Source organism: Ramularia collo-cygni (assembly GCF_900074925.1).
Source record: "Ramularia collo-cygni strain URUG2 genome assembly, contig: RCC_scaffold09, whole genome shotgun sequence".
NCBI lineage: Eukaryota > Fungi > Ascomycota > Dothideomycetes > Mycosphaerellales > Mycosphaerellaceae > Ramularia > Ramularia collo-cygni.
Genome location: NW_019716263.1, coordinates 587,994 through 600,838, shown reverse-complemented (window position 1 = coordinate 600,838; position 12,845 = coordinate 587,994). Strand labels below are relative to the sequence as shown.

The 12,845-nt window shown below is 52.2% G+C and overlaps 6 protein-coding genes; 4 read left to right on the top strand and 2 right to left on the bottom strand.

The window, feature by feature from the left end:
• Nucleotides 1-1,042: 1,042 nt before the first annotated feature.
• On the top strand, nucleotides 1,043-2,451 carry RCC_06315 (probable gram-negative bacteria-binding protein 1 precursor; the record flags this gene model as incomplete). XM_023771576.1 has 2 exons in its annotated part: nucleotides 1,043-1,470; nucleotides 1,524-2,451. The coding sequence occupies 2 exons, from the start codon at nucleotides 1,043-1,045 to the stop codon at nucleotides 2,449-2,451; spliced, it is 1,356 nt and encodes a 451-aa protein (XP_023627344.1).
• Nucleotides 2,452-2,743: 292 nt separating this feature from the next.
• Nucleotides 2,744-4,929, bottom strand: RCC_06314 (related to very long-chain acyl-CoA synthetase/fatty acid transporter; the record flags this gene model as incomplete). XM_023771575.1 has 5 exons in its annotated part: nucleotides 2,744-3,642; nucleotides 3,697-4,038; nucleotides 4,149-4,679; nucleotides 4,738-4,863; nucleotides 4,920-4,929. The coding sequence occupies 5 exons, from the start codon at nucleotides 4,927-4,929 to the stop codon at nucleotides 2,744-2,746; spliced, it is 1,908 nt and encodes a 635-aa protein (XP_023627343.1).
• Nucleotides 4,930-5,428: 499 nt separating this feature from the next.
• RCC_06313 (uncharacterized protein) lies at nucleotides 5,429-6,269 on the top strand (the record flags this gene model as incomplete). XM_023771574.1 has 2 exons in its annotated part: nucleotides 5,429-5,599; nucleotides 5,658-6,269. 2 exons carry the CDS (start codon nucleotides 5,429-5,431, stop codon nucleotides 6,267-6,269), a joined length of 783 nt encoding a protein of 260 aa, XP_023627342.1.
• Nucleotides 6,270-6,438: 169 nt separating this feature from the next.
• Nucleotides 6,439-7,435, bottom strand: RCC_06312 (uncharacterized protein; the record flags this gene model as incomplete). XM_023771573.1 has 2 exons in its annotated part: nucleotides 6,439-7,298; nucleotides 7,360-7,435. 2 exons carry the CDS (start codon nucleotides 7,433-7,435, stop codon nucleotides 6,439-6,441), a joined length of 936 nt encoding a protein of 311 aa, XP_023627341.1.
• A 258-nt stretch (nucleotides 7,436-7,693) lies between these two features.
• RCC_06311 (uncharacterized protein) lies at nucleotides 7,694-8,829 on the top strand (the record flags this gene model as incomplete). XM_023771572.1 has 3 exons in its annotated part: nucleotides 7,694-7,937; nucleotides 7,988-8,215; nucleotides 8,264-8,829. The coding sequence occupies 3 exons, from the start codon at nucleotides 7,694-7,696 to the stop codon at nucleotides 8,827-8,829; spliced, it is 1,038 nt and encodes a 345-aa protein (XP_023627340.1).
• A 1,386-nt stretch (nucleotides 8,830-10,215) lies between these two features.
• RCC_06310 (related to metalloreductase transmembrane component) lies at nucleotides 10,216-12,830 on the top strand (the record flags this gene model as incomplete). XM_023771571.1 has 3 exons in its annotated part: nucleotides 10,216-11,113; nucleotides 11,165-12,502; nucleotides 12,556-12,830. The coding sequence occupies 3 exons, from the start codon at nucleotides 10,216-10,218 to the stop codon at nucleotides 12,828-12,830; spliced, it is 2,511 nt and encodes an 836-aa protein (XP_023627339.1).
• Between the last annotated feature and the right edge of the window lie 15 nt (nucleotides 12,831-12,845).

The following is a 12,845-nucleotide window of genomic DNA, read 5'->3' as shown; positions in this document are numbered from 1 at the left end:
ATGCATTGCAGAACCTGACCAATGCTTCGAGGATTGCTACACAAGGCACTATGATCCCCTTTGGTACACCTACTGGACGGAAGTGGCGCTCGAGACGCTAACGGCAGGTGAGCCGCAAATGCATGCACGCACCCCAGGGCGTCTTTTAAACCTCTCAACAACGAGTCAACATGTCGAACGCTGGCCACTCCCTGTCTGTATAATAATGAGAGCTACACTGTAGACCGCTGTACTCTCGAATGGTCGAATGCAGGTAGTGATACTGGACACTGACCTTCAGAACGCTGTTCGTGTACAGCCGATCGGCCTGCATAGAGACAGCCTTTGCAGATACTTGTGCAGGCGAGGTCACATCTCCCCGGCATTGCGGACTCCGATAGCAACAGCGGGCGTATCTTCTATTGCAAATCGGCCTCGATCGGAATCCGGAAACACATATGTAGCGGGCGGGCATTCGCAGCAGGAAGTCTAAATTTACGACCATTCCCACTTTGGTGCCGACGCGAAAGCGGATAGCAGCAGCTTGACCAATATATCCCAGCTTGAACGCAACTAACGAACACGGTTTCATTGATGCAGCCTTCCGCGAAGCTGTTCGCTGCAGCTCAACGACCAGACAGTGATTCTACACGTCAGTCTAGATGTCAGGCAGATCTTTTCAAGTCTCAGCCATGCGCAGGCGACTTCCGGACCGTCGAAACTCAAACATCCACGAGTTCTCAAGTCTACCACCAAAGACGGGCTTGGAGATGCAGCCGGAGGTTGACGACTCGACTTTGATCTAGAGGTTAGTGGCTACCTTACTTTAATCTTGATTCTGTGATCCACTCAAAGGCAACCTTAGCCCTCCGTGCTTCATTTTCCTTTGGCAACCCAAACCGCTATTCGTCTTTCTACGTTGCTTGTCATACCCTTGCTTGTCATACCCTCTCTGCAACACATACATCTCTAGCTTTGCAATTCGAACGCCAATTGCTAGGCAAGTGGGAACAGTGAAGCCGTACCAAGCCTTCATCGCTCTGCGTGAGCAACTTGGCCCGCAATGGACGTCCACGGCACTTCCACAACGGCCGCCGACTCGCCCAGGCGTTCTGGCACACCCGATAGCGATCCTATCGAACATGTGCAGCGACCGAATCCTTTCGCCACGCCGTATGGCTCTATGCCYCCCTCGGCAATGGGATCCTCGACCGCTTTCCAACAGATGCAGCCTCCAAAGTTCTTCCACTCCCGACGTATCAACAAGCAGGAGGTTGAGAAACCATGGCTTGACAAGAAAGACCCCAGGGAGAAATGGACAACCATCATTCCCATCATCGGTCTGTTGGTTGGCCTTGGTCTCGCTGGGTTCTTGATCTACGACGGCCTGCAGACTGTCCACAACTACAGCTACTGCCCGATAATGGAAGATGACTTTTCTGGTGGACTCTCGGACATGTGGACGAAGGAGGTCGAGTCTGGAGGTTTTGGGTTAGACTGCAATTATTGATTTKATGTGTACACATGTGCTAACTTTTCCCAAGTAACGGCCAATTCGAGGTCACCACGAATACCGACGAAAACGTTTTCGTTCAGGATGGCATGCTTACCATCAAGCCCACTCTTCAGGACGCTAAGCTCATCGAGACCAACACCGTCATTAACCTGCTCAAAGAAGGAATTTGCTCTTCGGACCTTTGGTCGAACTGTGTCGCTGTAACCAACACCACAAACGGCACCATTGTGAACCCAGTCAAATCAGGACGTATCAGCACCAGGTCGAGCAAATCGATCAAATACGGCCGCATCGAAGTTGAAGCGCAGTTACCCGAGGGTGACTGGCTTTGGCCAGCGATTTGGATGTTGCCGAAAGACAACGTCTACGGCGACTGGCCGCGGTCCGGCGAGATTGACATTATGGAATCGCGTGGCAACAACTACACATACAAAACAGGAGGTAACAATGTTGTGTCTTCCACACTTCACTGGGGACCCGACGCGAACAATGATGCTTGGTGGCGAACCAACAAGAAGAACAAGGCCCTGCACACAACCTACGCTTCTGGATTCCACAAGTACGGGCTCGAATGGAACCCAAAGTACGTCTTCAGCTACGTCGACACTCGTTTGCTGCAGGTCATGTACGTCAACTTCAACAAGCCATTTTTCAGCAAGGGAAACTTCCCGACATCGGACTCGAACGGCTCGAGAATTGACAACCCTTGGGCGGCTGGCACGTCCGCGAGTCCCTTTGACCAAGATTTCTACCTCATTATCAACGTTGCCGTTGGAGGTACCAACGGGTGGTTTGAAGACGGCGTTCAGGGCAAACCATGGGTAGACACCTCCGACACCGCTTCGCATGATTTCTGGAWCGCTCGTGATCAGTGGTATCCTACGTGGGCGGACAAGGGTCAGTTGAAGGTCAAGTCTGTCAAGATGTGGCAGCAAAAGGGTTTCAACGGGTGCTAGATTAATTTCCTCATTATATTTTGGAAGAGCTTTGCATGGTCACGGCGCTTGATTGCAGCGGAATGCCTATTTTTGTGTATGATGATGAGGACATGATCATATAGAGGGGAAAACTTATGTGATCTCCAGTAACTCAGTATTACATGTCAAATGTATACAGCCATTTCAAATCGAACTCACTCCCGGCAATATCTCTCGTCAACCCGGCAGAAACATTTGACTGAGTGGAAGAAGTCAGAATCCTCCATGCAGAGGCTCAGCTCTAGACGCGGGCAGCGGATTCATTCTCAAATCACAGCCGCACCTTTCCACCAACAATGCCATTCCAATCCTTCTCCAAGAACGGCTGRTACGAGTCGGCTCCCGGAGCCAGCCACAAGATAGTATCATTCTTGCCAGCCTTACCCTCAGCGATCTTCTTAGGATCCACACCTTCCCCTCTGAGCYCAACTTTGTTTTGCTTATTATTATGCGACGGCGTGCTATTCTCCACCACCCTCAGAAAGAGTGGAACAGCATAGCGTGGCAATCCCTTTCTGGCATGTTTCGTCAGCCCAGCGTAGTCGAATGATGCGCGCTCATTCGGTCGAATGTAGATGGCTGCACAGCCCGCTCGACCATCGTGGCCGGGGAGTTCCACTCCATAGACATTCGCCTCCACGAGGCCGGAGAATCTTCCGAGTACTTCAGCCACTTCGGCTGTGGAAACATTCTCGCTCTTCCATCGGAAGGTGTCACCTAGCCGATCCATGAAGAACCATCGCCCATCGTGGTCTCTTCTTAGAGAATCGCCCGTGCGGTAGTACAAATCGCCCTTTTTGAAGACATCGCGCTCGAACTTCTTTGCTGTGGCGTCGGGGTTGTTCCAGTATCCTCCCCAGGCATCCTCAGATTGACACGCAACGATGATTTCGCCTCCATCTTCGTATTTGTTTCGACGAGCGAAGCCAGTCTTGGGATCTCGCCAGATCTTGTCTCCKGAGTCTGATTCGTGGTCGATTTGAACTGGAACGTAATGGTTTCTGTATCGCCACCGCTGAAGTGCACCATGGTGACCTACGTGGCCGATGTGGAAGGGTCCGCGACAGACATTGAGCAGCGATAGCATACCCTCGGAAGAGTTGAAGAACTCGTTTACGACTGGTATGTTGAAACGCTCCATGAACTTGCTGAAGACGTCAGGTCTCATGCCTTGTGTTGATCAGTACACGCGCGAGAGATCTTCGAACATCCTTCTCGACTTACCGTTCCCATACATGGCTTTGAGCTTATGATCCTTATCAAGCGGTGACGGTGGAGCTGCCAGCAGGTACCTTGCAGTCTCCCCAACATACACAAGCGCATTGGCACCCGAGTCATGAACGTCTTTCCAGAAGTTGCTCACGCTGAACTTTTTGCCAATAGCAAGCTTCAGACCGCTCGTTATGCAAGCTAYGGCGATGACACATCCTGTGGCGTGGTACAGTGGCATGGGATCATACCAAACGTCCCCGGGTCTGAGTCCAGTGGTTCGTTGCTGCGATAGGCCTTGTGGATAGCCGGCCGCGGTTGGAAATGCACATGCCTTTGGCATCCCTGTAGTGCCGCCTGAAGAACGAAGGTCGGAACGATCAGCGATGTCTGAGGCAAGGATGATGTACAAAGCTCGAGAGATGCCTCTGAACTCCCCTATGAGCCTACTACCCTTCAAAACTTACTCGTGTAGATTAAGAAGATTGGAAATGTGGGAGTGACCTTGCTCCGGTAGAGATCTTCTGGTCGTGAGGCCTCCATGCTTGAGATCGTGGCCTTGGTCTCTGCATCCAATATGATGATTCTCATGCCGAGCTCCTCGATCTCGCTTCTGACCTCTTCAACACGTTGTTGGCAGTCCGCATCTTCGTCGACGATGAAGATCTTGCATTTTGCGACTTTCAGGCAGTGCAACAATGCAGCACCAGCCAGATTAGTGTTGATCAATGCTGGAGCACATCCAATTGCCCAGCAGCCGATCAAGTTGAACATGAATTCTGGAGAATTGAGCAGACATGTTCCAACGAGTTCTCCAGGCCGTACGCCATTGTCCAATAAGAACCGGGCATATTTGTTCGAGATGTCGAGCGTTTCCGTGTATGTGTGTTGCGAAGCAGTGTCAGTTGGATGGGCCCGGTACCACAGACATGGCTCATCCTTGCGTAACTTTGCTTGCTCTTCGAAAGAATACCACAACGAGACCTTCTTTTGCTTGGCTATGACAGACGTGGGGGATCAGCTTGACTTTCTGCGTTGGAACGGGACATGGCATACCACGGAGGTCCGGTAATCGACGAGCTCGTCTCTCCTCTCGAATCGTTCCAATGTCTTTTGAAATGTGGTACTTTGCATCAATGTATGCTGCCGCCGCACCCACACCGATGACGGCCGCTCCGGTAGCTGCTTCTTCTAGATTAGCGATAAGCACAACGTGGCATTGCTCCTTGATCACGCACAAAACGCCATGATCTGTACGACAAGATGGACTTTGACGGTGATGGAATGAACCAAAGTGGGCGGAGTATGAGACAAACCGACTTGGATMGTTTCATGTAGATATATTGTTCTTCACCTTCAACTCGGAGTATAGTTGTACAATGTATGTGCCGATCAAACTACTACGGCCGTAGTTTACCCCATAGCCGACAGCGGGAAGCTGGAGACGGCAGATCAAAAAATGTGGGGAGACGGGCCACAGACACGGCATGAGCTGGCTTACTTATTGCCATATTCGATCTTTGTGAGGCAGGCAGCTCAAAGTTGAAGATTCGGTTGCACAAACTCTGCTTAGGGACCAGGAGGTGCTGTTCCCCGTTGTTAGCGAGGTGAGGATGTCAGCAGCTGAAGAATCCTTCGTGTCAACTCGCCACGAATTGTTTATAAGAGCCAGTCGCATTCACATCTCTGTTTGCCTTATTGATCCCACTACGACGCATTAATCACCCTCTTGCAGTGCAAAGTAGTCATGCCAACCAAGCCAGGCGTTGTACTGGTCCATGGAGCGTGGCATACCTCATGGCACTTTGAAAATGTCGTGACCGAGCTGGCACGCGAAGGATATATGGTCGAAGCACCGACTCTACCTACTGTGGGCCACACAGCAGTCGACGATGCTATGGCCAAAGCAATTGCTACGGTAAGCTATTTCGAGCAATGTCATTCCCGAAGCACACTGACGCGAAKACCTGGTCTAGGTGAAGCAAGCTATCATCAACATAACAAGCTCAGGGAGAGATGCCGTAGTTCTCTGCCACTCGTTTGGCGGAGTGGTGGGGAGTGAGGGCGTCGCCGCATTTGAAGAAGAACGACGACGAGCGAGCGATGGCTCAAAGCAGTATGGTCGCATTACCCATCTGCTGTACATCTGCGCTATAATCATCGAAGAGGGCGCCGACTGCGCGACACGGAGCAGCGGTGCAATTGCTGAGGAGCTGAAGGATGGCATGGGGCGATGTTTGGAACCAGAGCGGTTCTACAATACCATGGACCCGGCTCTTGCTCAGAAATGTGCCGCTCGACTGCTGCCGCAGAACCGTCAAGCATTCGCGGAGTCTGCGAAATACTGCGGCTGGGGCCGCTACGGAATTCCAGCCACCTATATTGTTTGCAAACAAGACCGGGCGTTGCCAGCCACCGTCCAGACAGTTTTCGTGGAGCGCATCAAGGCTGCAGGCGTGAAGGACTTTAAAATCGAGCGCATAGATTGTGACCACACTCCGTGGCTGAGCAGCGGCCGAGACGAGTTTTTTCGCATTCTGTGGGACGTAATGGGGAGGGCTACTTTGCAGGGTGGATCGACGTTGTAGCGACCTTCCAGACACAGCACAGAGTGGGGCAAGACCTGGCGCATCGTATTGTGGTAGTGATGAGCCCGCCGTCGTCAAGAAGAGCATGTTGGAGGCACGATGCTCGTGGAGAGAGGAGCGTGTGGGGAGGTCCGTGTAGGCAGACGTTCAATAGACCTTCAATAGACCTTCAATCGCCATCATCTTCTACCTCTTCCAGTTGGACAGCTCTGAGTCCAGGTCGTTGGTGTGCTTCCTCTTGTAGCGAGGCCATCTCGGCTTCGAACCTGCGCATCTCCTCGTCCAAGTCAACATCAGGAGTCGCCTGGACTTGGGACGCAGTGTTTGCCTGCTCGCGGCTAGGCTCTTGACCTGCAGTACCAGTCGTCTTTTGCGCCGCATAGTATCCCGCCTTCTCCAGCTTCTCAATCTCCTCTGGCTCCAGCAGTCGTCCCTCGCCCTTGACTCTTCTCTTTTGCTGCGACACAGCTGCTGGCACAAATTTCACGGCTTCTTTTTTGAGATCTCTGAGCTGTGGCGCACTGCTATAAACCACCTGTGCAGGCGGCAGTGGTACGGGCTTCGCAGGAAGCGCATGGGGGTGTCTCTGCCCGTCCGGTCCGACCTGGGGATCTACGAATGGCCCGCGGCGGTGGTCCTTGCGAGGGACAGGCGGCGGCGTATCGCGTGGCATGGGGATATCGCGCACTTCCGGATCCGTGTCGCTGTCGTCATCCGGCTCCTGTTGTGCGTGCTCTTCGTTCCAACGTCGCTTCCCAAGATGATTTCGACGCTGCTCTTGCTCTTGTCGTGGGTTGCCCCGATCCCGCCGCTCGTTTCGTGCCTCTCCACCATCTCTTCGCTGGTGGCTGGGGAATGACGGTGCGGAATCGCCCAATGCCTCTCGTGCTCGCAGTACCGCCTTCAGATCCTTCTCCAGCTGTACCAGATTCTCCTTGTCTTTCGGTCGAAGCCCTCCGCGGCCATCTGCCTCCTTGAGCTCATCCACCTGTTTTTGTAAGCGATCTGGATTCCGACGCGCTAGTTTTTCTGCATCAAAGTCAGCCCGTGTCGAGGATGATTTGTGGACGAATTGCATCGGTGAACTCACCATTCCGCTGAGCTTGAACCTTCTTCTTATTTTTATTGATCTCCTTTTGCTTTTCAGCCTTGCGGTGGGCTTGCATGATCGCAGCAGGTATTGTGCGTCGCGAGTCGGTGAAGTCCCGGTGTTGCTGTACAGACGTAGTGATCACAAAGCGAAGTACAAAGTAAGTGAGAGGTGAAAAGCCCAAGCTTGACTTTGGCATGTGCATGTGAATCTCTTCACGTCATCCTGACTTGCTTTCCTTCACTCAGCCAACCTCTTCTACTCTATTTCCGTCTTTTAATTTTTTCTCGTTCTATTCAACTCACTTCCCAGTAGTGACGAGTTCGACTTCAACATGGGCCGCCGTCAAGCCGTCATTGCGCGCTCCATCACGCGTGCAATCCTACGCAACGAATCCGCACGCGTCTCTGTGCTAGCTAAACTTACAGCCTTCTTCAACCTGTACTGGATCATCTTCGCACGTGTAAGCGCGGAGTTGTTCAAGTCGTTGAGAGAGAGCGTCTGGAAAATCGATGAAGATGCGTACCAGGAATCCTTTGGGGCAAAAGACAAGAAGAAAGCGAACCTCAAAGCAATGGGTATGACAAAGCTCAGAGTCACCCCTCGATAAGAAAGCTAAGTTGCACAGGCGATATGGGTTACAGTGGATCGACCTTCTTTTCGACCTCAGATGAGAGATTCATCATCAAAAGCATTCCGCGCCATTTCGAACACGCGTTCTTTAAGAATGATCTCCTGGAGCCATACTCCAATCACGTCCGAAGCAATCCAAACTCGTTACTCATTCGCATTTCGGACTTCCTGGAGAACGCACATTACAGTATCGGCACGCTTCTCGGCTTGGCTCCCAGTCATCGTGAGTAATTGATATGTCTGTGTTGCTAAAATCCTACTGATCTAGCAGATATCGTGATGGACAACTTGTTGCATGGCAAGGAAGTCGACTGGGAGTCGTACGACCTGAAGCCCATGAGCTACTTCTATCCCGAAAGAGACATTGCTGGAGGTGCTCTCGCTTCGGAAGCGACCAAGTCGAAGCTCGCCGACAATTTCAAGGAGAAACTTGTCCTCACTCTGGACGTCGCCGAATCGTTCAAAGCTGAATTGGAAAAGGACACGCGACTGCTTTCTCTTTGCAGTGCCGTCGATTACTCCCTCTTCCTCGTTCGCATCCCACGGTCACCRACGTCCGATCCATTTGCTGATCCGGATCTCAATGCAACTTGGAGAACAGGCATCCCATCTGCTGACGGGAAATGGTATTTCCGTGCCGCGATACTCGACTTCTTCTGGGCGAAGCACACTCTCCATGCTARGGCGATGACAGGTCTGATCAATACGTATAATGTCGTTGATAGGCAAGGACCGATGAGCGTCACGACTAACAGTCCAGAATACCGCGATCGCTTCCTCAAGATGTGCGTGGATATGATCGAGGTTCAGGCCGAGTCCACGGAGTCGGCTCAGTAGAGCGATCTGCTTGTCTCTCAGAACAAACTGTACTGTATACTTCAAGATGCCTATCAAAATTTGCTAGTAATGCATAATAACCCAAGATACGACCACACTCGCCGCTGTTCACAATTCATGTCCTGCAGTGCAGAACTTTGCACTGGTCCTGGCAACGCTTTTGGTGATCGCAAGACTCATCAGCAACAGTCGAACGATGTCGAATGTGACGATTTTCACTGCCCTGTGCTCGCATGGATAGACTCTGGCCAATGGCGGGTGAGAGCATCACTAGCGTGGTTTCGCGGGCGCTTAACATCACTTCTCACGATGAGCTTCTCTCATCGCACATGCAGTCACACCCAACTCGGATCCGACTGTCGGCTCTTGTCTGCTCATCTTTGACGCCTCATTGGCCACCACTCCATCGCGCGACTCGACTTTCACCTGTCATGGACTCGTGTGTATGATCGTGACGGGCTTCCAATAGCTTTGATCTGTGGCGTACAGCGAGATCCAGGCAAGTCATATGAAAGGACGACCCATGGTTTTGACTTTCAGTAGCTTCTCCGTGGGATCCCAGCAACGTGCTAGATATCGAGCAACGGGGCCAGTCGCTCCGCTGTACTGTGTGACAAGCGTGCGTGGTCGTCAGTTCGCGGCGAATGAAGATTGATCTGAACGTGGCGTTTCCAGGCAGGTCCGGGCCGAGCTACAAGCGCATTGCAGACTACATGAATTGTGCAGATCTGGACTCTTTCTGCCATGTTTTGGGAGCTGCCCAATCTTGCGCCTTCCGCAACCGCCGCATGAGCTTCAAATGTGCACATCAATAAAGTCTTGCTGTCCGGATCGAGGATCGCCATCCTGGACGGTCGCTTATAGTTTGCTCGCGTTGGAAAATCCATGTTGAGCCATGCTAGTTAGCGGACGAGCTGCAGACGAAGCACGAGCCCTGCATATCACTTCCGGGTGATACGCCTAGAGTGACGGTCTAGTGCATGGAGCCCTTGCATGCCCGCTTCGCAAACCATCTCAATGTGTGCATACGCTAACCCACACCACATGTCGTGTCGGCTCTCGTCTTTCTTCCTCTTCGAGTGCGAGATCCTATCGACGGAGCTTCTTTTTGTTTTGGAAGCCTCACATCTAGCATGCGATCTCACACCTCCACGTTCTAGCTACCGCGACAATGTTGTAACGGTCTCTCGATGGAGCACCATTTCACCTGACGGGCGAGAAAGTTGTTGGTCATACACCCACATTGCACCGCAGCCAGGTCGCATGTGCGCTGTGTGACTTTTCGTACGGAGACCGCGAGGATACCGGAAGCATACTGGAACTACACGACCTCTCTTCGAATTACCCACAGCCGGCTGGCCTGGGCTTTTTACGGGCGCTGTCATCATGCCCGCTGTAATCGGAGCGATGGCACTTCGTGTCAGTGCTGCCGTTGAACACCTTCAGAGATTCGCCTCGCTGGAGAAGCGCATAAACATACCATGCTGCAACAGTAGCAGTCCTCCGGGCCTTGTGGAAGCTACGACTGTGGACCCATGGAAGGATTCAGGTAAATACGCATTAGGCTGGGTGTATTTCGCGATCATCTTGTTAGCAATCGCGTCGGCCTTGAGATGGACGCACTTTTGGAACGATAAGATATCCGTCGCCGATTACAAAGGAAAGCTAGAGGGGTCCTCGTTTACTACATCCCCAGGCACAGATTACGAGCTCTCTGCGCTGGCCACAGACAGTACGCAACGCAAGTTCTTCCCGAGGGAAGGACCTCTCCCGACAACACCGGATTTCGAACCTGGCCACCGTTTGAACTGGATGTTCAGGAAAACGCTGGCCTCTGTGCGGTTCTTGTTCTACCGCCCGATACCAAACATAAGGTTACACAAACGAATGAGGCCCATAATATTCCCCTCTCCCGGTGTCTGCATTCTGGTCYTCACGGCGCTGGCGTTTGTGATACTCTATTCCTTTGTGCCGCAGCCTTTATATTGGGAAAGCATTCAGTTTGGTTCCCCGCCCCTGGCGGTACGCTCTGGCATGCTGGCAGTCGCCCTCATGCCATGGATAGTAGCACTTAGCATGAAGGCCAATTTCATCACCATACTCACGGGAATTGGACACGAGCGACTCAACGTGCTCCATCGATGGCTGGCATACATATGCCTGGTGCTAAGTCTAATACACACGATTCCTTTCTATATAACACCGGTGGACGAGAATGGCGGCATGCAAGTATTCCACAATCTGCTGAAGACGCAGCAGCCTGGGACGTACATTTACGGAACTGGTATGATGCCTAAAGGGACCACAAGCTAGCACTCATGGCTGACCATAATAGGAATTGCTGCGCTCGTCCCAATCATATTTCTCTGTGTACACTCGATCGGTCCCTTGCGACGACGTTTCTACGAAACTTTCGTCGTGGTGCACGTTCCTGTGTCCATAGTCCTTCTTGGTATGCTCTTCTGGCACTGTCACAATTACCTCACGTCCTGGAACTACCTCTGGGCCACCACAGCAATATGGTTGGCTTCCTATGCAATGCGACTTTTCTACCTCAACTGGACCAATCCATTTCGAGTGTCCTGGGGTATTGGCGAGGAAGCTGCAGTCACAGTCCTGCATGATAACGCCGTGAAGGTCACGATCCCTACTCAAGTTCGATGGAAGCCAGGGCAATATGTGTATCTACGTATGCCTGGCATCTCATTTTTCGAAAATCACCCTTTTACAATTGCCTCTCTTTGCAGCGATGACTACCCTTCGGAGTACGACGAAAATTGTCGAGACATGGTCGTGGTCTTCCGGCCCTTTGGTGGGTTTACCAAGAAAGTACTGGACAGCGCGCTCGATCATGGACCGTGGTGGACGTATCGGGCTTTTATCGATGGACCATACGGCGGCATGCGAAGAAGTATGGACTCCTTCGACCACGTCGTTTTGATTGCTGGTGGGACGGGCATCACGGCAGTGGTGTCTCAGCTTCTTGATCTCATCAAGCGCATGCGCGATGGCAAGGCTATCACCAAGCACGTCCATCTAGTCTGGGCCTTGAAACGGCCAGAGACCATGGAATGGTTCAAAGAGGAGCTGCGGATTTGCCGCGAATTTGCACCTCCAGGCACAGTGAGCTGCCAATTCTTCATCACCGCTGCGAAGCGCGCTCCACATAGCAACAAGCWTGTCAGCGCACAAACTCCCAACCGGCCGGTCAGTATGGTATTCCACGACAAAGTCAACGACATGTTCCAGAACATTGCCAGTAATCGATATTCCATGTMATCGAACAATCGCAACTCAGCTCTCATTCGAGATGAGGCTGGTGGTGATCCAGAACGAGAAAAGGAGCTCCGTGAGGAAGACGCGGATCGATTGCGGCCACTACCAGAAGCCCACCTAAGACCGGTTCGAGCTGAGAATCGTGCTCACTTATCGCCATCGCCTGATAGACAACGAGTCGCAAGTCGTTCGCCGGCACGTACTCCATTCCCCGATCGCGAGTACAGCACAGAGACACCTCACATGCCTCCCCATCCCACACTACATGAGAAGCGTCGATCGAACGCCATGACCCTCGACATTGAGGCTGCCCAAAACGCGCAAGCTACTCAAATGCAGCAGGTCGCAGAAAATCCACAGAATTTTGACTTTGGATTCCCTAGCACACCAACTGAGTGTAAGTTACCGCTTCTTGTTTCGCGTGGATTGTGCTGATAATCGTACTTGTAGTCCAGAAGAACTTGATGCGATTTGCATTCATGCCCGCCGCTACGAAGTCGACCCGTGGTGGCTGGAGTGTAGAGTGGGGACGACCACCGATTCCCTATATGATCAAAAACATGAGCAGCGAATGGACTGGTCGTAAGGCTTGCGTATTCGTTTGCGGACCACCCAGTATGCGAGTGGACGTAAGCAACACAGTCGCAGACCTACAGAAACTGGTGCTGGCGCCGGGGAAGAATCTTGACGAGGTTTTCCTTCACACCGAGAATTACTCCTTGTGAGCTTCAGTCACTGAT